Source organism: Chiloscyllium plagiosum, chromosome 16 (genome assembly GCF_004010195.1).
Source record: "Chiloscyllium plagiosum isolate BGI_BamShark_2017 chromosome 16, ASM401019v2, whole genome shotgun sequence".
NCBI lineage: Eukaryota > Metazoa > Chordata > Chondrichthyes > Orectolobiformes > Hemiscylliidae > Chiloscyllium > Chiloscyllium plagiosum.
The window spans coordinates 5,868,964-5,895,739 of NC_057725.1; the positions used below are offsets into that span (position 1 = coordinate 5,868,964).

Genomic DNA, 26,776 nt, shown 5'->3' on the forward strand with positions numbered 1-26,776 from the left:
ACCACTTTGTCCCCTGCCTGACAGGTACATACTGATCACGGACATTTCAATTGTGCCCATCCCCTGCAGTTTCCTTCCCCACCCTGTGCATCCTAAATCATGCCGAATCGCATCATAATTGCCTTTCCCCCAGCTATAACTCTTATCATGTGGTATAAATCTATCCCTTTCCATTGCTAAAGTAAACATAACCGAATTGTGGTCACTATCACCAAAGTGCTCACCTACCTCCAAATCTAACACCTGCCCTGGTTCATTACCCAGTACCAAATCCAATGTGACCTTGCTCCTTGTTGGCCTGTCTACATACTGTGTCAGAAAACTCTCTGCACACATTGGACAAAAACTGTCCCATCTAAAGTACTTACTTGATCTATAGTATTCCCAGTTAATATTTAGAAAGTTCAAGTCCCCCATAACAACTATCCTGTCATGCTCCCTTCTATCGAGAATCGTCTTTACTATCATTTCCTCTACATCTCTGGAACTATTCGGAGGTCTACAGAAAACTACCAACATGGTGACCTCTCTCCTGTTTCTAACCTCAGTCCACACTACCTCAGTACATGAGTCCTCAACTGTCCTTTCTGCCACCATGATACTGTCCTTGATTAACAATGCCACACCTCTCCCTCTTTTATCATCTTCTCTGTTCTTACTGAAACATCTAAATCCCAGAACCTGAAATAACCATTCCTGTTCCTGCTCTATCCATGACTCTGAACTGACCACAATATCAAAATCCCAAGGACCAACCCATGCTGCAAGTTCACCCATCTTATTCTGGATGCTCCTGGCATTGAAGTAGACACATGTCAAACCAACTTCTTGCTTACCGGTGCCCTCTTGTGACCTTGAAACCTTATTTCTGACTATTCTCAACCTCCTGTATACTGGAACTATAATTGAAGTTCATCCCCCAGCTGAGCATTAGCAAATCTCCCCTCTAGGATATTGGTACCCTTCTGATTCAGGTGAAAACCATCCTGTTTGTAGAGGTCCCACCTGCCCCAGAAAGAGCTCCATTTATCCAGGAATCCAAAACTCTCCCTCCTGCACCATTCCTGTAGCCATGTGTTCAACTCCTCTCTCCCCTCATTAGCACGTGGCACGGGCAACAAACCAGAGATAACAACTCTGTTTTTTCTAGCTCTAAACTTCCACCCTAGCTCCCTGAATTTCTTTCTGAAATCTCCATCTCTCTTCCTACTTATGTCATTGGTGACAATGTGGACCACGATTTGGGTCTGATCCCCCTCCCCATCAAGCATCCCAAAAACACGATCAGAGACATCACAAACCCTGGCACCTGAAAGGCAACGTACCAGCAGTGAGTCTGTCTCGTTCCCATGGAACCTCCTATCTGTATCCCTAACTGTGGAGTCCCCAATGACCAATGCTCTGCTCCTCTTCTCCATTCCCTTCTCAGCCACAGGAGCAGACTCTGCGCCAGAGACCTGTGCCCCATTGCTTACCCCTGATATGTCATTCCCACCCCCCCCTCCCCCGCCTAAAGTTTCCAAAACAGTATACTTGTTATTGAGGAGAATGGCTACAGGGGATCCCTGTACTGCCTGCTTATTCCTTTTCTGTCCCTTGACGGTAACCCATCTACCTTCTTCTGGGACCTGAGGTGTGTCTGTAACTCCTCTCAATAACCCCCTCCGCCTCCCAAATGATCCCAAGTTCATCCAGCTCCAGTTCCGTAACGCGATTTCCGAGAAGCTGGAGTTGGGTGCTCTTCCCACAGATGCAGTCACCAGGGACATTACTGGTGACTCTTACCTCCCACATTCTGCAGGAAGAACATTCAACTGCCCTAACCTCCATTCCCTTTATTCTAAATTCCCAAAGAGACTGTCGTAAAATTAAAAAAAATTTAAAAATCTTGTTACCTTCCCATTCTGACGCACAGAACCTTTTTTTTTATTCAAGGTGGAGGATGGGTGGGAGACACTACCCGAGTAGTGTTTCGGTTAACGCAACTGCCCAAATATATAATCTCACTTACCCAGCAGTCCCATGACCGCTCCTGCTCAGCATGCACTCTGCTTATGCACCAGGCAAAGTTTTAGACTTTAAATTTACCTTTCTGTCGGGCCTCTGGTCCTCTCTGTCTCTCCTCCCACTGCAACTGCTGGCGATAAAATGAAGATCGTTGATCACACGAGGTCAGTTTTCCTTCAGGGAAGGAAACCGATATCCTTACCTGGTCTGGCCTACATGTCACTCCAGACCCACAGCAATGTGGTTGACTCTTAACTGCCCTCTGGGATTAGTGATGGGCAATAAATGCTGGCCTAGAAAGCATCAGTTTCATATTGTGAATTAATAAAGAAAAACAAAGCTACACACAATTGTCATCCCAAGTTGCTGTTGATGAAGCAATGCAGATGAAGCATGAAAACTGAACTATCTCAAAAATATACAGGTCATGTCATCTACTGTATAGAAAATAGGCTCTGGAAATGTTATTATCATTAACGGTAAGTCTTAACACTCTTATTCTTAGTCTTGATATCCTGGAATCAGGGAAATGTCCTGGTGCCACACCAGAGTAAAATAACAATCTCTGCAGTTTGATGATCCTGTGTATTTGCCCTTGATGAAGCAAGAAAAAAAACAATTCAGTAATTTAAAGAGAGCATCCTGCTTCACAGTAGTCATATGTATTGTAGCAATTGGTCAGATAATTGATTCAGTGCAGCCATGGGTTTTATTGAACAGATTATTTTAAGCAATAGGACATAAACGCTGCAATTTATCCTCCAGTGAAACTGCTACATGTTCTTATCAAGTTCAGGTTAGCAAATGTGAAGTCTGAATGACTGTAAATAGTTAATCGCCTACTTGCTGACTGTGAGTTAGCAAGTAACTTTTCAGTAGCTGTGTTGTGCTTATAAGGTTTTGTAGGGAAGGTGGTGGTGGAGTGGGAAAGTCACTGGGTAGTGATGCTCTGAGGGCATGGGTTCAAATGGCAGCTGGCGAAATTTCATTTTTTTTTTAATCTGGAGGTAAGCAAAGGAAGCAAGCTTAATGCTGACCATGTGTGTCAATTGTTATTTTTAAAAAATCTGGTCCGGTAATGTCCTTTAGGGAAGGAATTCTACCATATTTCATCAGTCCACCTGTCTAAATAAAAACCGAAAGAATTGCAGATGCTGTAAATCAGGAACAAAAACAGGAATTGCTGGAAAGCTCAGTAGGTCTGGCAGCACCTATGGAGAGAAATCAGAATTAACACTCTGGGTCCAATGTTCTAAGGAAGGGTCACCGGATCCGAAACATTAACTCTGATTTCTCTCCACAAATGCTGCCAGACCTGCTGAATTTTTCTAGCAATTTCTGTTTTTAATCTGATTACCACTTTATTTAGTTGGTGCCTGACTTAAATATTTCCAAATGCAAGCTCTGCCCTGATGACATTAGCTAAGGTAAACATCTGGTTAGTAAGCATTGACCCTTTCGGCCAATATGTTTCTAAGATGAAACCAGCTCAACAAGCTTGTGACTCAGCACCTTGTTGAGTTAGAATAAATGTGATGGACTTAAAGGCTCAATCTCTTCCATTAAGCTGCAGGGCCAATGATGAATTCAATGCAGAGACGTTGAAGTAGCAACCATGTGTCGGTCCCAACAGTAACCCCCGTCAGGTTCTGAGCTTCTCATCTCCTGCAGGCCTGGAGGATTCTGCCACTGCTTCCCAAATGTCAATTTCTCACCTCGACCACTGCGGACTGAAACTGAAACAGGAAGTGTTGCAATTGCTCAGCAGCTCAGGCAGCAAGTTTTTTTCCAAACTTTGCATTGGCTGCTTCCATTTATTTTCCCATTACTCTAGAAGTGAAGTGATGTCAGGGCTGTCTCCAAGAGGCACCTGGCAATGTTTATGTTATTTTCCATAATATAAAGTGTGGATGTGGAACAACAGATTCTTGTTACATTAACTGTTATGTACAGATATTACATTGCTCAAGCACATAAGTATCTGAGCTAACATTAAGCTATTAGTTTATAAGAGAGGAGCGTGTTTCTCGTAGAGTGTCATGCTTCAAGTGATGTGAGGCAAGATGAAACTGAGAACTTTAGGTTAGATTAGATTACTTAGAGTGTGGAAACAGGCCCTTCAGCCAACAAGTCCACACCAACCCACCGAAGCGCAACCCACCGAGACCCATTCCCCTACATTTACCCCTGCCCCTAACACTATGGACAATTTAGCATGGCCAATTCACCTAACCTGCACATTTTTGGACTGTGGGAGGAAACCGGAGGAAACGCACACAGACACGGGGAGAATGTGCAAACTCAACACAGTCAGTCGCCTGAGGCGGGTATTGAACCCGGGTCTTCTGGTGCTGTGAAGCAGCAGTGCCACTGTGCCACCGTGCTGCCCAACTTTAAACCATAGTCACAAACTGTGATACAATCCTGACATCAGGATCACGTCTCTTAAAAGCATACTGACCGTGAGACATAACATAACATTCCTAACATGGAATTAAAAGCCTTGAACTCCATTCCGAACCTGATAACACTGTTGCTGTATTTACACCACATAGTCTTCTGTGCCTCTTAAAGGTCATGATGTGGAGGTGCTGGTGTTGGACTGGGCTGGACAAAGTCAGAGGTCACCCGACACTGGGTTTTGGTCCAGCAGGTTTATTTGAAATCACAAGTTGCTGCATCAGTGATGAAGGAGCAGGGCTTTGAAAGCTTGTGATTTCTTCGACTGAGGCTCCATGCTTTAGATTCCTTTTTTTTTAACTCACTCATTGGACATGGGTTTCGCTGGCTGGCCGGCCAGCATTTATTGTCTGTCCATGGTTGACTTTGAGGACAGGTGAGACTCAAGCTCACATTGCTGTGGTCTGGAGTCATATGTAGGCCAGACCAGGTGAGGATGACCCATTCCCTTCCCTGAAGGACACTCAGGAACCAGATGGGTTTTCCTGAACAATTAGCAATGGTTTCATGACCATCAGTAGATTCTTGATTCCAGATTATTGTGGAATCCAGGTCCCCCAGAACATGATCTGGGTTTCTGGATTGATAGTCCAGCGACAATACCATTAGGCCATCACCTTCCCTTAGCTGAAGTGAGATACGGTATGAGACATTTAAGCTCTCGGGTCACTTGCTATGTCATAATGATAATATCATGAACATATCTGTTAAAGACATACAAACATACTGACCGTGAGACATAACACAACACTGAATAGTGTCTTCTTGAATTCACATTTTTCACAGGATGATTGGCTCCACACTTACCACTTTTGTGTTTAGAGACATGCTCAATGGGCTGTACAATTTGGCCTTTACAATTTTCTTCTGCATTTGTGTCCAAATTCATAGCCTAGTTCCAGCACAATTCCAATTAATAGAACAATAGATTGACAAGTTTCAAGTGTAAGTAAACTGCAGCATGCCCTAATTTGCTTGATTTTGATGAGACTTTTGACCAGCTCTCTACTACTGGTAGAGGGGAAAGATATGAAAGAGACCTAAGGGGCAACGTTTCACGCAGAGGGTGGTGTGTGTGTGTGGAATGAGCTGCCAGAGGAAGTGGTGGAGGCTGGTACAATTGCAACATTTGAAAGGCATCTGGATGGGTATATGAATAGGAAGAACAAAGAGCGATATGGGCCGGGTGCTGGCAGGTGGAACTAGATCGGGTTGGGACATCTGGTCAGCATGGACAAGTTGGACCGAAGGGTCTGTTCCGTGCAGTACGTCTCTATGACTGTGCTCTTTTATCCATAGCAGAGAGAGACCTGTGCCAAACTGGTGCCAAGCAGCTTCTACTGGGTATGTTGGTGTCAGACAAGATTCAGGGAAGATCTCCTTTAGTTTGTCTCTGGAAGGCATCATCTGCCAAGGTTATGCCTCCCCTTTAGACCTCCCCTGCAGCAATAAACAGAAGTTAAAATTACTCAAGCTAGCATCTTTGAGGATAGGTTTTACATTTGCAACTCTGCATTCCTCTGATCCACAATCATGCTGAATGGGCTCTCCAATTTGGACTTGACAATTCTACTCTATCTTGGTATCCAAATTAATAATCAACTTCTCAGGTGTACACACCCCATTTTCTTTGCCTTCCTCATTGGTACCTGCCAGTCAGGCCTCCCAATACCCTGGACTTACCAACCTGCAGTCCAGCCTCGGTCACTGCCTCTTCATAGAATCATAGAATCCCTACAATTAGAAGCAAGCCACTCAGCCCATTGAGTCCACACCGCCCCTCCAAAGGGCATCCCACCCAGACACATCCCCACTACCCTTTCCCAGTAACCCTGCATTTTCCATGGCTAATCCACCTAGCCTGCGCATTCCTGGACACAATGGGCAAATTTCCATGGCCAATCCACCTAACCTGGACATCCTTGGACTGTGGGAGGAAACTGGACCACCTCGAAGGAACTCGCGCAGGTACAGGGAGAATGTGCAAACTGCACACAGACGGTTCCTTGAGGCTGATTTTTTTTCCCCTATCTCTGTAACCTCCTCCAGCATCCAATCTCTTTCTCAATAACCTGCTCCGTCCCCTGGAATCCTCCCTATTTCTCAATCTCCTTCTGCTAATGCACCCCTCCTTATCTCTGTAACCTCCTGTAGCATGTCTATCTCTTTCCAGCATCTACATCCCTCCCTTTCTTTATAACCTCCTCCCTCCCCCAGAGCCTATCCAGTCTTTCACCAAGGACTGATTACCACTCCAAGTTGGTGCTGCGGGACCTGCAGTGTCTTTGGCCAATCAGATTGACCAGCTGCTCAATAACGTGGGAGTTCCTCCCCATACTGGGGGCAATGGGCAGTGCCATTGTGGGGATCATGGAACCCCATACAATCCAGCCACCTTTATCATTTGATATGACTTTGTTGCATGTTATTAATCTGTTGACCATGTAGGATATTGCACCTTATCCTAGTCCAGCACGAACAATGTCTGGTAAATTTCATACAGATTGCAGAAATTTCAACAGAGTGTCAGTCATTGTTCCCTCAGTTCCTTTCTTTATCACAGGTTGGTAATGTTAGTTAATCCCTGCAATCCCATAAGTAGCATGGAGAATGGCACAGTAACTTAAAAACAAACAGATTAAAACCTGTTCCATTTCAATATTGCAATCATTACTTCGAGTCTGATTGTATAGAGCATTGATCTGTGGTGGATTCAGGCCAAGTTAACTTGAGATGGGAATTTGGCTGTAAATGGATGGAAGCAGCATCCAAAATGTGTATCGCTGACTGATTCAGTACAAATCGTTTGTTTGATTTGCATTGCCTATTTAAATGTGTTAAATCTGGGAGTTTGAATTAGTCATAAGTGATTTGATTTGAATCTCGTTCAAAATTGTCGATTAAAGTTAGGTTGGATTACTGGTTTGTGACATTTGTCTCTTCCGTTCAATGGGAATACATCTTTTATTTCTTGCATAGTTTACTGTAAATAAAATAGAAACCCCAGTCCTACACAGCTGCTTTGTTTTTGCCAAATGCATAGAGAGGAAAGAAAATATATTCCAAATTAAATCCCAAATCGGATCTTAGAAGAAGTCTGAGTCCAAATCTTTCGCCTTCTGCTGGACTCGACTATAAGTGCTGTGCCTGGACTCAACTGTGCCACCATTTTGATTCCTTCGGGCTCTACCTAAAGAGAGTACAACGTGTTTGTTTATTTATTTATTTATTAATTTGTGGGATGTGGGCATCGTTGACATTTATTGCCCGTCTCTAGATTTTAGCTATCATTTTGTTACGTACCTTGCCACCTCCTCCTCCGCCAAATCAAAACCATGCGCCGACTGGAGGAAGAACGCCTTATCTTCTGCCTTGGGACCCTCCAACCCAAGGCATCAACACTGACTTCACCAGTTTCCAAATCTCCCTTCCTCCACCTCATCCCAGATCAAACACTTGACCTGTCCTACTCATCCATCTTCATTCCCACCTATCTGCTCCTACCTCCCCCAACCTATCACAATTACCCCCGCACCTGCATTCACCTATAACCCTCCCACTTACCTTCACCCCAGCCCCACTCCACCCCCTTATTTATCTCTCAACCCCCTTCCCCCTCCACATTCCTGATGAAGGGTTTATGCCCGAAATGTCGATTCTCCTGCTCCTTAGATGCTGCCTGACTGGCTGTGCTTTTCCAGCAACACACTTTTCAACTCTGACTGCCCAGCATCTGCAGTCCTCACGTTCTCCTTGCATGTGAGTGCCAAAGGAAGCCATTTCTTGCAGCATAGACATTTGTTACGTACCTACATCCAAAACAATTAAAGACTATTAATTTAAGGTAGTATCTGTTTGGAAAGTTACATTTTGATAGGTTGAGTAAGTAGACAAAAATCTGGCAGGTGGATTGTAATGTGAGAAAACGTGAAATTGTTCACATCTTCAGGAAGAATCCAAAGCAGAATATTTATTAAATGGAGAATTACTGCACAATTCCAAGGTGCAGAGGGATATGCATTTTCCAGTGCATAAGTAACAAAAGGTCAATATGTAGGTGCAGCACATAGTCAAGAAGGTCAATGTGATGCTGTCCTTTATTACAAGAGGAATTGAATATAAAAGTATGGATGTTATGTTTGTTATGCAAGGCATTGGTGAAACTACAGCAGTTTTGGTCTCTAATGGTTAGATGTAAATTGTAGGGACTAGAACAGTATAGCACAGGAATAGGCTCCTCGGCCCACGATGTTGCGCCCAACATGATGCCAAATTAAACTAATCCCTCTGCCTGCCCTTGATTCATATCTCTCCATTCCTTGCATATTTGTGTGCTGATCTCAAAGCCCCTTAAATGCCCTTATTGTATCTGCCTCTTGCACCACCCCTGGCAATGCGTTCCTGACTCCTACCACACTCTATGTAAAAAATTTGCCCCTCGTATCTCCTTTGAACTCTCCCCTCTCACCTTAAATGCATGCCCTCAATTTTGGACAGTTCAATTCTGAGAAAAGGATTCTGACTGTCAACCCTTTCTATGCATCTTGTAATTTTATAGACTTCTATCAAGTCTCCCTCAGCCTCCACCACTCCAGACAAGAAAACCTGTGTTTTTCTAACCTCTCCATAAAGCTCATACCATCTAATCCAGGCCGCATCCTGGTAAACCTTCTTCTGCACACTCTCCAAAGCCTTCACATCTTCCTGTCATGTCATGTGCCGACCAGAATTGAACACAATACTCTAAGTGTGGCCTAACCAAGATCTTATAAAGCTGCAACATGACACCTGACTCTTGTACTCAATTCCCTGATCATTAAAGGCAAACATGTCATGTGCCTTCTTTACCACCCTGTCTACTTGCTTGGCCACTTTCAGGGATTGTAGCTTTTTATTTTTTTTAAACTGTGGACTGAGAGGAGAAATAAACTATTTTAAAAGCAATGGGGTAACTGTCTGTTTTGAAAGCAAGAAAACTGACACCATGGACAGCATCATGAACAACTGCTCGAACAAGCAGTAATTGGAGAGTTACAGATGATTTTGAGCCAAGTGGCTGTAGAGTTGCAGTTTTTTGTTGGCAAAAAGACATTGTTTGGTCTATGTATTGGTGACCAGTTATCAATGACAGAGGCCTTTTTGCCTGCCAAAACTGCGTGATTGGTTCTCAGGTAACTGAATGTCTTGAAGCTAGGAACAAGTTACAGAGGGGAAAAATGTAGTTTTTTTTCCTTGCTTGGGAGCAGTCTCTCTGTTCTCCGCAGTTAAACTTAACTTCAAACCTGAAGAAAATCAGTTTATCTTTCCTATCACAGTTCTTGTTAGCTGTGATTTTTAACTGATATGCAGAGACTTTGTAGTAGGGAATCAGGCACCTTGTGTCTCTTACGAACCAATATGTGTCTGGAGAAAGATAATTAAAGTATTGTGATGGCCAGCAGAACAGTTTATAAAGATCACCTCAGTAACAGAACTTGAGAACAAAAACTAATGGACTATCTTTTTGGAGTTTACTCTCTACCAACAGCCTATTTTTCTGTCTGTGTGGGGATCAGATGAAGCTTGTGTTGTGCTTCACTGGAACATTGTAACAGGTCAAGAATGGAAATGTTAGCATGGGAGCAAGATGGTTTCCTGAAGTGACAAGCAACTCGAAGATTGTGGTCATTCTTATGGTTAGAGTTAAGGTGTTCTAAAAAGAAGTCACCCAATCTGTGGTTGGTCTCACCAATGTAAAGGAAACAGCCTTGAGTGAATACAATAGACTAGATTGGCAAAGGTGCAACTTAAATGCTGCTTCATCTTGTTGTGAAGGTGTAGAAGTGTACTGTGACTTTAAGAGAGTGAAGGACTTGGCAAGCACACCGATTGCTGGACAATTTACAATGTAACATTTTGGTTCAGAACAGATAGCACTGGCTGAGTTGCTATGAGACAAAAACAAATTCGAATTCAGCCAATCAGTTTAAATCATACCCCAAAAAATACCAAATTCCAATCAAGTTTGAATTTTGAATATTGACAATCTTAAAAGCCAATGGCACAATCCAATCCTTTGGTGGTATAAGAGCAAGGAGGATTGGACAATTGAGAGGAGAACTGCCAAGCCACCAGCATGTAAAGACTGCCTGAAAAATAGCTCTCTTAAAGGTACCCTTATCGATCAGTAAGCTAAGAAGCAGAATCCCCAAGAAGGAGAAAAAAAGACGGAATACCGAGAAGAATTGAAAGCTGCCTGGTTTTGAGATAAGGAGTTTTGTTTTGTAAATCTTAATCAGGACCTTTCTTGGACCAGTATTGTAGAGGGGAAAGAAAAAGATAGGTTCGAGGAAGGAGTTGTAAATAGTTGTTAGTTAATTATTCTCGTTTATATTTTAAGAAATAAAGTTGTTGATTTTTAATTTACATGGTTCTTGGCCACTCAAATAGTCACAGATTGCGGCACGGATAAATCTTTTCTGTATGCTGTTTTAACTTAAGTAGGACAGTTTACCCCTGTGTTATAACAATCTTGAAGATACGCTTATGATCTCGGAGAATGAGGATTGAGGAGGTAAATGGGCAAGTGTTACACCTCCTGCAGTTACATGGGAAGGTCCCAATGGGGAGTGAGATCATGTTAGGAGTGATTATTACTGTTAAATGCTGGTGTTTTATAACTGTTTACCTGTAACTAGGCTCTAATTACTTCTGTTAAGTAGTGGATCTTTTTGAATGCAGAAACCTGGTCTATCAACCTGGATCTAAAAATCAGGGAAATTGTTGAATGTTTTGTACTTTATAAAGTTTTTAACATTTGTGACAAGTCCTGAATAGTAGGGCTTGATTTTCAGTGGGCTCCACCAGTGAGTCGTAACAAAATTCAATGGATAGGGTTCAGAGGATGTTAATTAGATTGATACTTGGAAGGAAGGAATTATCTTACGAGGATAGGTTAGACAGACTGAGCTTGGTGTCATTGGAGTTTGGAAGTGTAAACGGTGACTAGATTGAAATGTTTAAGATTTGGAATGGCATTGACAAGGTGGATGTGGAAAGGATGTTTAGTTTGTGGTTGAGTCCAGAACTAGGAGACCACTATTTTAAAATTAGGAGTCACGTTTTCAGGACCGAGATGAGATTTATTTTTTATCTCCGAGAGTTGTGTGACTTTGGGACTCTCTGCCTGAAAAGGTGGTGGAAGCAGAGTGATTTAACATTTTTAAGACAGAAATGGATAGATTGTTGTTAGGGAGGGAGATCCAAGATTATTGGGTGTAGATGGAAATGTGAAGTTTGAAATAAAAACCTACCATGCATTGGTTTATTGAATGGTTTGAGGGGCTGAATGGTCTACTTCTAATTCATATGTCCACTGCAGCCTCACAGTGCCAGGGACCCAGGTTCACTTCCCCCGTGAACTTGTTGGGCCGAAGGGCCTGTGTCCATACTGTAGGTAGTCTAATCTATCCTAACGCTGAGGGACTGACAATCGAAAGAGGAAAGAATTACATTTCGGGGTGACACGGTGGCTCAGTGGTTAGCACTGCTGCCTCACAGCACCAGGGTCCCAGGTTCAATTTCAACCTTGCATGACTGTCGGTGTGGAGTTTGCACATTCTCCGTGTCGGCGTGGATTTCCTTCAGGTGCTCCGGTTTCCTCCCACAGTCCAAAGTTGTACAGCTCAGGTGAATTAGCCATGTTAAACTGCCCATAGCGTTAGATGCATTAGTACAGGGGAAACTGGTCTGGGTGTTTTCCTCTTCGGAGGGTCGGTGTGGACGTGTTGGGCCGAAGGGCCTGTTTCCACACTGTAGAGAATCTAATGTATTTTTCCTGACTGTGTCTGTCTGCATGTGGGTGTGTGGAGTGATTTATATGGTAATTAGATTTGTACCTAGTAGAGTTATATGTCAACAGTTCATAATTGTTTATTTGTAGCTGGAATCTATCTGGTTGTAATAAGTTAGTCATACTTAAGTACAAAAAATGGTTGGTGCTGTCTATCAGACTCGATCTGAAAGACAGGTCGATTTTGCATACTTTTTAGAATCTTTAACTTTTGTGAAGACTCTGGGAATAGTGGGCCTTGATTTCTTGTACACTACCTCAATGAGATACCACACCCTCTGGGAAATGAGGAGCTAAAGTTGGCCACTCAGCCCCTCCAGCTGTGCTGTTCACTAAGACTATGGCTGATCTTACTGTTAAAAGTTAAAAACCTTGCTTTGATTTCTTTTTAATACATTTTAGCACATATTTAATTTGGACTTGTACTTGCTAAAGTCCAGCTTTCTATTGCTACATAATTTGAAATTTAAATGCATGAAGTAGCGATCTATATAAAACTGTTAAAAGTTTCATACACCTTAATTGTTCTCATTACCAAAATTAAAGATTGAGGTTATGAATACATACTTGCTTTATAATTGCTTTGTATTTTCACTATGGTGTTTATATTTAATTAAATGAATATCATTTCCCATTAGGGCAGAGGTTTCTAATGGGAAATGAGTAATTCTTAATTTGAAGTAAAGAAAAATTAGTACAAGGATACCCTAGCGTATTGTGACATCTGGTATATAATTAAAATGCGATTGATCATGTGTTAATTAATTAGTTGAGGTATAACTAAAGGTAAAAAGTAGGTATGGTGTTACAAGCTTCAGTAGATTATTGTAATCTCGATGAAAAGCAAGTGTCTGTGACCTTTAAGTCATGATTTTTCCATAGTTCAATCTTTACAGTATCACCAATAATTCACTACATGTTTCCAGAATGTTATTAATTCATTAATGAATGATACTGGATAATGAGACAAGTGATTATCTGCAAGATCCACTTTAAGTGAGTCGAGTAATACAGGTACAAGATCCTTTATCCGAAATGCTCGGGACCAGCTGTTTTTCGGAATTCGGAATTTTTCGGTTTTCAGGATGTGACAGTTTAATGGTGAAATTTTTAAAAATCTTACCTGAGAAGCAGATTTCTAACTAAGAACATGCTTGGACACGCACCCCCACATCGCATCTGAGTGACACACATTGAGTGGGTGTCGACTTGGGTTAACTGTTTCCTCGCCAAACAATCTTGTTAATGAGAAAAGAAACTTCACAAAAAAAACTTTTGGGATTTGGAGCTTTTCAGTTTTTGGATGTTCGGATAAAGGCTCTTGTACCTGTACTGGAATCGCTTCAGAGAAGCAGCGGGCATTACTTTTACATTTAAACCACACGGGGCAGCACGGTGACTCAGTGGTTAGCACTGCTGTCTCACAGCGCCAGGGACCCGGGTTCAATTCCAGCCTCGGGCGACTGTCTGTGTGGAGTTTGCACTTTCTCCCCGTGTCTGCGTGGGTTTCCTCCGGGTGCTCTGGTTTCCTCCCACAGTCCAAAGATGTGCAGGTCAGGTGAATTGGTCATGCTAAATTGCCTGTAGTGTTAGGTGCATTAGTTAGGGGGAATGCGTCTGAGTGGGTTACTCTTCGGAGGGTTGGTGTGGACTAGTTGGGCCAAAAAGGCCTGTTTCCACACTGTAGGTAATCTAATCTTTTTATATGATCCAATCCAGTGTGATCATATGTACATATGACAATAAAGCTAATTTAATTCAATAATTATATACAAAGGGAATTTCAACATAATTTGGCCCATATATGACCCAAATTTAAATGGACATAGATTCAAGCATAACTAACCAATTTATGTTATCACGGGAAATTTTAAGGCCCTACCCTATTTTGTCCCCCAAATATCTGCATGTATCTTTTAGGGCCTAGCAGATTGCCCTCATTTACTTCAAGGACCTTCTCCAAAACTTCCATTTCAATTGGTTGTAATCTTTCACCTTGCTTTTTAACAAGTTCAGCTTTCACCTCCTCCCCAGTAATTATTTTGACTGAATGCCACAATCATGACTTATTACTTCACAGCTGGTAAATTCCTGACCAAATTTAGTAGTCGTTGCACGTGGACAAACAAAGCCAATTGTACATAGAAACAATTTTGTCTGCTCTGTCTTTGTATTGTAGTGCTCTTACTTCTGAGTCAGGAGATTGTGTGTTCAAGTCCCATTCCAGAGCCTTGATATACAATCCGGGTACACAAGCAATTTCTAAACAGTTAATTCATGCGATCACAGAATCCTACAGTGTGGAACTAGGCCATTCAGCCCCACTGAGTCCACACCACCTTCCAGGCATTCCAAAGGCCCATTCCCCCCCAGTGGCTCAATGATTAGCACTGCTGCCTCACATGCCAGGGACGCAGGTTTGTTTCTAGCCTTAGGCAACTGTGGAAAGATGTGCAGATTAGATGGATTAGCCATGCTAAATTGCTCATAGTGCCCAGGAATATGCAGGCTTGGTGTATTAGCCATGGGAAATGCAGAGATGGGGTGGGTGGATGGTTTCCATTTCTTACTGGACCTTTTTTTTTTCATTTCTGCATGGGATGGGGGCATCTCCAATAAGGCCAGCATTGATTTCCCATCCAAGATAGTGCCTCCTTGAACTTCTGCAGTCTGTTTGGTGTGGATGCACTCAAACACTGTTAAGTAGCCATGATGTAGAGGTGCTGATGTTGGACTGGAGTGGACAAAGTCAGAAGTCACACAACACCAGGTTATAGTCCAACAGGTTTATTTGGAAGCACGAGCTTTCAGAGCGCTGCTCCTTCATCAGGTGGTTGTGGGGTACAACCACGTGATGAAGGAGCAGCACTCCAAAAGCTTGTGGTTTCAAATGAACCTATTGGACTATAACCTGGTGTTGTGTGACTTCTGATGCTGCTAAGTAGGAAGTTACAAATTTTGAGCCAGAGACAGTGGAGGAATAATTATGTATAACTATATTAAAGTGATATGTAACGAGGAGAGAAATTTACTAATGGCCGTGTTTCCAAAAGCCTGTGACCTTTCACCTACTCCTGGTAAAGGTTACAGTTTGGAAGGTGCTTATAAAGGAGCTTTGTGAGTTGTTGAAGTTCATTTTGTAAATGATGCGGACTGCAGCCTCAAAACGTCAGTGGTGGAAGGAGTGAATGTTATAAATGGTAAAGTGGCACTGATCAAATGGGCTGGTTTGTATTGGATGGTGTTGATGGAGCTGCATTTATCCAGACAAGTCGCAGTGTTCCTTCAGACCCCTGACTTGTGCTTTGATGATGATGGACAGGCTTTGGGAGGTGAGTTACTCAGTGCAGATCTCTTAAAGTGCACTTCTAGCCACTATTTATGTGGTTATTCCAGTTAATTAATGATAACACCTCGAGGTTAGTGGTGGAGGATTTAGTGATGTAAATTGATTAACTTCTCTCCCGTTGACGATGGTCATTGCCTGGTAATTATTTTCCATGAATGTTAGCTTTTTTAACAATTCTTTCATGGGAGTGGACATCATGGCAAGGCAAACACTTGTTGCCCATCTGTTGATGACCGTGAAATCAGTAGCTTAGTATGAAGCAGGGGGATGTTAAGAATCAACCATATTGCTGTGGGTCTGGAGTCCAATTTGGGCCAGACTCTGTAAGGATGATTGATTTCTTTATCTAAAAGACATTTGCGAACCAATGTAGTCACCACCTTATCAGCGCTGGGGTGAATTTTGGCCTTGGTGCTTGCAGGTATGGACTCATTCATTACATGAGGATTTTCAACTATGCACAATGAAGGGCACTGGTAGAGTTAATGGTGGTTGTCTTTTCCCTAAAATTGGGAATTTCAAGACTAAGCAGCACATTTATAAAGTGAGAAGAGAGAGATTTAAAAATGAATGAGAGGCAACTTTATTGCACAGAGGATGATTCGTGTGTGAAATGAACTTCCTGAGGAAGTGGTGGATGTTGATACAATTACAATGATTAAAAGACATTTGGATAAGTACATGAATAGGAGAAGTTTGGAAAGATATGGTCCAGGAGCAGATGGGACTAGTTTAGTTTGGGATTATGTTTGGCATGGACTGGTTGGAACAAAGGGTTTGTTTCCTTGCTATATGACTCTATGCAATCATTAGGCACAGGAGCTCAGTGGTTAGCATTGCTGCCTCACAGCGCCAGGGACCCGGGTTCAGTCCCAGCCTTGGGCCACTGTCTGTGTGAAGTCTGTACATTCTCCTCGTGTCTGCATAGGTTTCCTCCTGAAAGCTCTGGTTTCCTCCCGTAGTCCAAAGGTTAGGTGGATTGGCCTTGCTAAATGCAGGATTATAGGGGTAAGGCAGGGGTGGGAATTGGTGGGATGCCGTTTGGAGGGTTGGTGTGGACTCGATGGGCTGATGGGCCAAATGGCCTGCTTCCAAACTGTAGGGATTCTATGATTCAGCCATCACCCTCACTTCTGACTTCAGGATGGAGGGAATGCCATTGCTGAAGCAGCTAAACATGGTTGCCTAGATGTATTTCACTAAGATGAACACAAAGCTGTGATGAGATAACATCCAAATATTATTATTGTAATGGTTTGATGGAACTGAGCAGATTGCAGGTCACTTATGAGTCAACCCCATTGCTGTGGGTCTGGAATTACAGAGACTGGTTATGAGATTCACAGCAATCTGCTCTTTTCATGGTCACTATTACAGTACAGATACCAGTGTTTTTGTTCCAGATTTATTTGACTGATTTTAAATTCCCCTGCCCATGTGGTGGGAATCACATTTGTGTATCCAATGTAATCTGATGAAATCCTGTGTGTAACCAGATCAATGATCCAAAGACTTGAACATATGCTACTGTCTCCCTCATGGTCCTGTGGAACTATCTACAGTGCATGGAGTGTACAGGTTCAGAAGGCAGCTCACCACCATCTCCAAGACAAATAGGAATGAGCACTAAATGCTGGCCTTATCAGCAATTTGTTTATTAGTAAATAATGAAAGAAAATTCACATATTACTGCAAAGCAATCATCCACATTGGGTGTACGGTGATATCACAATTTTAATTTTCTCTTAATTATTATTAGTTTTGCAATATTATTTTAAAGCAGTCTTCATGTTTCAAGTATTGCATATAAATTACCACCGTAATGTTTTAACTAGTGTATCCCTATTCTGATATATTGCTTTCATTAATTCCCCATGATGCTGATTGCCTTCATAAAGCCTGAACCATTTATTTCTCCCTTGCAGCTAACAACTGGAATTTGTCAGAGTTGCTTTTGGTACATTTATCCCCTTCACATTTCTCCCCTTGTAAATGGGGTGATCCATCCTGCAAACCATTGGTGTAGAAATACCATTCTTCCTGTGTCAGTCTGGAAATTAAATGGTGCACTATTTGATTACTGTTAACATCTTCTCGAAGGCCAATGTTGTTCACATCTACATTGGATCAACAAGAATTTAATTGAAGGCTTTCATCGCAATTTTTGTAAAATGTCCGCTTAGAAATTATCCCAAACAACCCATCCCAAATTCACTGGGCGCAATCATTGATCTCTTTAGTCACTGACAAAAGTGTTGCAGCATCTGTAGAGGGAGACGCAGAGTCAACTTTTCGAGTCCACTTGCCCTTCTTCACTGGACTTGAAACACAAACGTTGTTTTTTTTTTCTCAAACACTGCCAGAACTGCCGAGTTTCTCCACCTTTTTCCATTTTTGTTTTTGTTTGTTTCTCTTATGGGCAAGACCAACCCCCTTTACCCCCCCCCACTCAAACTATTCAGAAGATAGTCAAGTCCCTAACTTTTTCTTATTCTAAAGGTGTTGCGTTCCAGGTGCAACTCCACTGGTCAAAGTACTAGATTTAAATCAAAACACACTTTATTGTGTTTTAACTATAATGGATGAATAAAGGAAAGAAGGACTTGGAATAACAACTCTGTTGGAAAACTTAACAGAACACCAGATACAGTAACTATTACTAATTAACTGTTCCAATATAGCAACATCCCATAAACACATCCTGAGCAAAAGGCAGATTCAGAAAACAGATCGTCTCACATGCAGTTCTCCAATCCAGGAGAAAAGAACATCAAAGACCATTCTGAGAGAGAGTGAACTCCTGCTTTCAGCTACAGCGAAGAGAGATGTGACAGTGTCACAATCCCAGCAGCTTCGCTGAAAGCTAACCTAAAGATCCTAGTTCTGTGGGAGTTTGACCACATCTATACAGGCTGCTTCTATTCTTCCAACTTTTAACCCCAAGGCCTCACTCTCTATTTACTCTCGTGGTTCTGGTAGACTGCTCATCACCACTGCCTTAAAACCTCTCTTCAAAAATAAACAGGACAAAATAACCTCTTAAAGCCATTGCATTGACATTTTTAATATCTTCACATGTGCAGTTTTTGTTTTGCTTTCTTTTGTTACTTGTTGCTTGACCTCCAACTTTGATAGTGATTCCAGTGAGGGATTCCACTAGTGTGCAGCTTCTAATTAAAGACTTGTTGGTTGAACTCTTATATTGGGTTTGATGTTTCAAAAACCTCAAAGTTATTGAAGTGCAATTTCTACCAGATCCCAGTTGGGATAAGTTGCAGAAATCTCTACAGTTCGCGTGAACAGGCAAGAGTGAAGGACTTGACAAGGTTGGTTGCACTCATCAAAACTCGGCCACCCTCTCAGGGTATGCAGGTTCTGCTCCAAGCCACTCACCATCCTGACATGGAAGGACATCGGCATTCCTTCAGTGTCACTGGTTCAAAATCCTGGAATTCTCTCCCTGACAGCATTGTGAGTCAACCTGCAGCACATGGACTGCAACAGTTCAAGAATGCAGCTCACCACCACCTTCTGAAGAGTAACTAGTGATTAGAGCAGTGGCACCCATATCCCATGAATTAATAAAAGTAATAATAGTTATGGCAAGCCCAGAAGTATGTCAGAAAAAAAGTCCTGACTGCACAACATGTTGTTAAATTATTGCAAAATTATGTGACATCTTCATATGTGTCCGAACACTACCTTCTAATACAAATGGACATGTTGTTTGTGTGTGTATGTATATATCACCTCACACCATACTGAACTACTCCATAACGCTCCCTCCACTCATAGCGCCCAGCCCCTACCTACCCAGCGGCTGAAACTACCTAACCCCAGAATCCCACTGAATGTGAGGCACGAATGTGGACTCAAACCAGGAAAGATTTGAGAAGTGTTAACCTGGGATTCACAGCAGTTACACCGTGCAAAGTGACTAACCCTGACTTTGGAAAATATGATTTACGGAACAGGAAGGAAAATCTAGCCCCTTGTGTAATTGGGGCCAGCATTTCATGCTTTTAGGATATGCATAACGATGTTGTCATTTAGTGAGCACATTTTCATAACATTGGGAATGTTTGAATCTGCCTCCTATTCAGAATGATCACGCTTTAAGATCATGTACATGAATATGAAACAAAGAAATGACACAAATCTGTGGGTGTATCTGTAATGTCGAAAGTGAAGCATGCACTTTAATTTAAAGTCAATATTCATTTGTTCCGTAGAGGATATTATACAAAGGCATCTGACTGGCATCAAAATCAAATTGTGTCTAATCCATCGGGTATAATAAGACTTTTCAGAATCAGAAAATATGTCTTGCAGTATGTCTTAATCTGAATCACGTTTTCACGTGACTTGCAGCAACATATCACCACAAGTGGTTTGTTTTGAATAAAATAAACAACTGCAGATACGGAAAATCCGAAACCAAAAGAGAAATTGCTGGAGAAACTCAGCAGGTCGGGCAGCATTTGTGGAGAGAAAGCAAAGTCAGTATTTCGAGTCCAGCGACTCTTCTTCAGAACTGTTGTGCCCAAGGGTCATTGGACACAAAACATTAGCTCTGCAGCGTCTCCACAGATTTTGCAAGAACTGCTGAGTTTCACCAGCAATTTCTGTTTTCATTTGTTTTCAACCTGGGAGGGGGTTTGGTTAAAGTACAACTGCAAGAAAATCTTCTATGAAGGTAATTCATTACCCTGCGATAATTAGGCAATTATGTCAACAGACCTTTGCTTGTTCTGTGTGTCTTGTTGTCCCTCTGTGATTCTGATAGCCATCTGTTCTTAAGCATCAATGCTGCACTTCATTTACTGGTGTGAATTGAAGTTTATCATTTCAAATGGAAATAACAGTAATGCAATAAATGACAGTAGAAATTTTACAGGATGTACCACAATTACAACTGATGATGATGGGAAATGATGTCACCTTCCAAGTATACAAGAGAATAGATAAGCAAAGTTTTACAGGATCAAAATTTCATTTCACATGTCAGCATATTACCAGAAGAATTAGGAATAGGAGTAGGCCATTCGTCCCTATAGGATCATGGCTGATTCAACAGTCCTCACATCCGCTTTCTTGCCCTTATCCTATAACCATTGATTTCGCGACTCATCATGAATCTCTCTATCTCATTCCTAAATTTGCACAAGAATTGCGGCATGGTGGTTCAGTGGTCAGCACCACTGCCTCACAACATCAGGGATCTAGGTTCGATTCTGCTCTCAGGCTATTGTCTGTGTAGAGTTTGTACATTCTCCCCGTGTCTGCGTGGGTTTCCTCCCAGAGTCCAAAGATGTGCAGGTTAGGTGGACTGCCCATTGTGCCCAGTAACATGTAAGTTCGGTGCATTAGGTATGGGAAATGCAGGCTTCAGGGGATAGGGTGGGATGCTGTTCAGAGGGTTGGTGTGGGCTGAATGGTCTGGTTCCACACTGAAGAGATCCTATGATGATTTCCAGCATTCACAGCTCTATGACTGTCGCCCACAGCGCTCTTTGTGGCAAGGATTCCAAAGACGCACAACCCTCTGAGAAAAGAAATTACTCCTCATCTTAGGCTTGAAATGTCACCTTTTTATAATACCAGGTGGATTGATCAATTTACAAGAGTCATTGTCATTTCATCATGATTTGGCATTCACGAAGATATTTCAATTACCATTTCTCTCTGAACTCTGACTTTGAAGCCTGACTATAGCAGCCAAAGAGCTTTATAACTGCTACTATCTGAAACTGTTCAGTCTCTTTAAGAGAAAATATTTATTCAGGGGTCTCTCTTTCTCTCAGATGTTTGCTATGGGTTAAAGCTGAGTGCACCACAGATTGGTTACAGCCTAGAAGCTGGCTATTTAACTCGGCTGACTCCGAGAAGATTTATCGTTACAGAGTCACACAGCATGGAAACATTTCTTCACCCAACCAGTCCATGCTGACCATAATCCTAAACTAAGCTAGTCCTACCACCACCACTTTCCCACAGCTTTTCCCTGTTGTCCTCCATTTCGCTTTCTCCTTCAATAATAATTCAATTCACTTTTGAAAACCGTGAATGAACCTACCTCCCCCAGGCTTTCAGGTACATTGTACCACTGCTGAAAATGTGTTGCTGGAAAAGCGCAGCAGGTCAGGCAACATCCAGGGAACAGGAGAATCGACGTTTCGGGCATAAGTCCTTCTTCAGGAATTGTAACACTCACTTGTGAAAGGATTCTCCTCAGTGTTATATTTGAAAGTGATTGGTTAAAAAAAACTAACATGTGCTTTTTTTTTACATTGAAGTCTTTGATGTTAAAAATCACACAACACCAGATTACAGTCCAACAGGTTTATTTGGAAGCACTAGCTTTTGGGGCACTGCTCCTTCGACAGGTGGTTGTGGAGTATATGATTGTAAGACACAGAATGTATAGCAAAAGTTTACAGTGTGATATAAATGAAATTATGTATTGAAAAAGGCCTGGTTTGTTTGTTAAGTCTCATATCTGTTAGAACGACCATGTTGGTTTCAGTTCTTTCATACATAAATCGCAAAACTTTTTAAAAAGTTACATTCTCAAGTGAACTTTAACAGTTGGTGTCATGTCGGCCCACATAATGCATTGAAGGTGTGAGGTGCCTTGTGTGAGACTGTCTGTGCCACAATGGTCAGACTGATTCTAATCTAAAAAACAGATTTACAGAATCTTACATGGGATCATGTAGTTTTTGAGCAAAATAAAATGTAATTCTGCAAGTACACATTCACCCCACAAACTTATATGTGGGTGTGTGTGTGGGGGGGGTTGGGGTTATGAGTGTCTGTGAGAGAATGTGTGTGTGTAAAGGGGTATAAGTCTGTGAGAGGACACCCCAGTCCAACGTCGGCAATTTCAAATCAGATCGTACACAATGAGTCTTTTTTATTTTAAAAGTTAACATATGAACAAGGAGCAGGAATTCAAGTCTTTGAGCCTTCTCTGCCATTTTTAAGATCATGACTCATCTGATTGTAACCCTAAATCCATATTCCTGCTCATCCCGATAACCTTTCACTCCATCCACCTCCACCTTAAAAATAATCTCTGCTTTCACCAGCCTTTTCAGGAAGAGTCCCAACCAGACTCGGAAGTTAGAAATGACATGATGAGTAGGAGCAGTCGCAACTTGCATTTATATAACCCCTGCAAAGGAATCAACATTCTGAGGTGCTACACTAAGGAAAGAAGCTGAGAAGAATTGAAAAGGCTGCAAGCGGTGACCAAAAGGAGAGTTGAAAAAAAAGTTTTGTGTCAGTGGGGAAAGGAATTGCCCATACTGTCCAGGGATGTGCAAGTTAGGTCGATTGACCACAGGAAAGATGGGGGGGGGGGAGGTAGGCTGCTTTTCGGAGGGTCAGTGTGGACACGATGGGTGGAATGGCCTGCTTCTGCACTGTAGGCATTCTATGATTCTATGAAGTGGCAAATGTTGGAAACCACCAGTGAAGTAACTGCAGAGCCTGTGGCTAATATGACTGAGAGTAATTTTACTAGAGGGAATGCGGAATGACTTGGAGATAATGAACCAAAGATCATTGGCTCCCAGCGGTCAGACAACATTCCAGAGACGGAGAGGAGGCTGCAGAGGATTTGAAAGCGGAGATGATTTTGAGCTTGTTGCATTAAAAATCAGTAGGTGGTGAGTGAAAAGTCTAGATTAGTGTGGTGCTGGAAAAGCACAGCAGGTCAGGCAGCATCTATTTGGTATGGACCATGGTGCATGCAGTTGTTTTGGAGAAGCTCTAATTTGCCTGTGAGCCTGGGATTTTGGTTCAATAAATCTGTTGGGTCATTTATGTAACCACATAATGAAGTTTTACTCCACCAGTTTCTGCAATTGAGGAAAACCATGTCGAATAGTAGAATCCCTTACAGTGTGGAACCTAGACATTTGGCACATTGCGTCCACACCGACCCTCCAAAGAGCATCCCGCCCAGACTCGCACCCATACTCTGTGCCCATAACCCTGCATTTTCCATGGCTAATCCACCTAGTCTGCACATCTCTGGGCACTATGGGCAATTTACCATTAATCAGTCCACCTAACCTGCACATCTTTGGATTGTGGGAGGAAACTGGACCACCTGGAGGAAACTCACACAGACACAGGAAGAATGTGCAAACTCCAAACAGATTGACGCTGTAAGGCAGCAGTGCTAACCACTGAGCCACCATGCCAGCCAGAAGTTTTGACAAAAAATGCATATGATGACTCATGAGTGGTAGTGGCATTTTCTGTTCAGTTCCAGACATCTCCAAATGAGCAAGACGATGGGCTAGGGAAACCCTTCTTGCCACACAGATTCAGGGCTCACCTATGGGAAGCTTTGACCTTTGAGTTGCCAATCAATATCAGTCAACTCAAGAAAATAATAGTGTGAACAGGAAAAAAATTGAGATGAAGTGTCAGCTTCTGAAATGTTAGCAGTGTTTCTCTCTGATCACTTGCAGTCTGACTAGTGGTGTTTCTCCAGCATTTTTTTCTGCGTTTGTTTCAGATTTGACAGTGTTTTATTTCTCTGCTTGAAGTTGGGCATTATTCCCAGACCAAGATGATCTTTGGACATTTAACGTTTAAATTAAGCTGCTCAGCAATAGAATAAGAACAACTAAAGTTCTAATGTTACGAGGAGCTCAGTACAATGGCGATGCAGGGCTAAAATGAGCTAGGGGAACAGCAAAGGAATGTGTGTACCAAATGCAGGGGAGAGGAGGGTGCTGTGCGGCAGCAAGCTGTATGTTTACTCACAAAACCAAGGCTGAGGCGAATAAATCAATGCAGATTTCAGATGGAGCTTCAGAGATAATGACAACACAAAGAACCTCTATGAATACGCCAAGAAAAATCAATGTGATGTTAAACTTGTGATGAAAGACATATCAGTAGCGATGTGTCCACTGTATGAGTCAGCAGCCTAGAGTATCATGCGTGATCAAAGGGGAAAAAAGCAATTCACCAGGATGTAGCTGAGATGGAGTCATTTAGCCATGGAGAGAGGCTGGATAAGCTCAGGTTGTTTTGTCTAGAGCTAAGAAGACTGAAAGCGGACCTGACTGATGATGAGGGGCATGGACAGGAGTGGATAGGACATAGCTGTTCCCCTTAGTTGAAGGGTCAACAAAGAGGTGCATAATTTAAAGGTGAAAGGCAGGATATTTAGCAGGACTTGAGGAAAAATGTTTTCACCCAGAGGGAGTTGGAGGTCTGGAATGTAGTTCCTGAGGTGGGTAGTTGAGGTGAGTGACATCACAACCTTTAAAAAGTGCTTGAATGAAGCACTTAAAGTGTCATAACCTTCAGGATGTGGAGCTGCAGATATTGGACTGGGGTGTACAAAGTTAAAAATCACACAACACCAGGTTTCAGTCCAACAGGTTTAATTGGAAGTACAAGCTTTAGGAGTGTTGCTCCTTTGTCACCTTAACGTCGATGGGCCAAATGCTGGAAAGTGGGACTTGTGTAGATTTGGTGTCTTTTTGGTGGTAAAGGGCCAAAGGGCCTCCTCTGTATGATGTCAGAAGTTACACGACACCAGGTTATAGTCCAACAGGTTTTTCGAAATCAGGTAATGAAGGAGCAGCGCTCCATTAGCCTGTGATTTCAAATAAACCTGGTGATGTCATGTGACTTCTGGCTTTGTCCACCCCAATCCAACACCTTCACATTGCACTGTATGATTCTAAGTGAATGTATATACACAAGTTGTGACCATTTGCGAAAGTGGACCGTGATTGCATCCAAAGACACAATTACTGTCAACAGCCTCCAAAAACAAATCTAGCGTTTTGGAATTTTTGCCTTCAGGCAGGGTTAACCAATTCTAATTGACCGGGCTAGTAAGCTTAAGGTCAGACAATCCTTGAAGAATGGGTCACCTCCACCATCCCTGATAAAATGCCTATTTCACTCATCCTCATTTTCAGAAGGTAACCGCTAAAGCAAGGCTGGATAGACTGGGACATTTTTCACTGGAGCATAGGAACTTGAGGGGTGACCTGACTGAAGTTTATAAAATAATGAGAGGTATAGATAGAGTTAATAGTAGTTGTCTTTTCCCTACGATGGGGAATTTCAAGACTATGGGGCACATTTTTAAGGCGAGAGAAGAGAGACTTAAAAGTTTTTACACAGAGGGTGTTTCGCATGTGGAATGAACTTTGTGAGGAAGTGGTGGATGTGGGTATAATTACAATGTTTAAAAGATATTTGGATAGGTAAATAAATAAGAAAGGTTTGGAGGGATAGGGGCTAGGAGCAGGCAGGTGGGACTCGCTTAGATTGGTATTATGTTTGGCATGGAGTTATTGGAATGAAGGATCTGTTTCTGTGCAGTACGACTCTATGTCTCTGTAACTCTAGAAATAAGTTTTGCTTAATTTTTTGTATAAATGTATTGAATTGGGATAAGGCAATGAGGAAGACTGTGTTACTTTAATTAAAATCCACCTATTTCAGAGGGAAAGTTATATTTTTGTTTTAATGCACATTGTTATCTTGCCTACCAGTAATTATATCTATATGCACAGAGTAATGTTTTTCTGTTGTCTCCAGGTGACATCTTACAAGGAAAGGTTTCCTGTTGCAAGAACAGAAAAGATCCTCGGTCATTGATTGTAACAATATCAATTAACAACATGAAGCAAACGTACAGTCTGCAGTGAGAGCTCTCTCTCCTTCAGTACCACAGGGTCTGCGTCCAACTATTTTACAAAACGGATCACTGAGGATGTGAAGATCTGAAACAAACAAAAACAGAAATTTCCAGAGAAACTCAGCGGGTCCAGCAATATCAATGGAGACAATCAGAGTTAAAGTTTTGAGTCCAGTGACCCTTTTTCAGACCAATTTCTGAAGAAGTGTCACTGTGAAACGTTAACTCTGTTTCTGTCACCATGAATGCTGCCAGACCTGCTGAGTTTTTCCAGCATTCTTTATGTTTGTATTTGTCATGTAAAAGTTGAGAAGTTCTCTTTCCCAAAAACGTGATCGTTGAATATCCCAATTGTCATTGAAGTTTATCCAAATGAAATATAATTAATAAGTCCTGTCATCAATAATATTTTTCATGAATAAAGTAATTAAGTGCATTTGAA

General features: G+C 42.0%; 1 protein-coding gene across 3 annotated transcripts in view; it reads left to right on the forward strand.

Annotated features, from left to right (window-relative positions):
* The window catches only part of prmt3 (protein arginine methyltransferase 3), a 191,835-nt gene extending 165,059 nt beyond the window's left edge, over positions 1–26,776 (forward strand). For all 3 annotated transcript variants that reach the window (XM_043705402.1, XM_043705398.1, XM_043705401.1), the window contains one exon: positions 26,235–26,776. In XM_043705402.1, the coding sequence (XP_043561337.1) occupies positions 26,235–26,294 (60 nt within the window). In that variant the 3' untranslated portion in view covers positions 26,295–26,776. The remainder of the gene's footprint in view (positions 1–26,234) is intronic.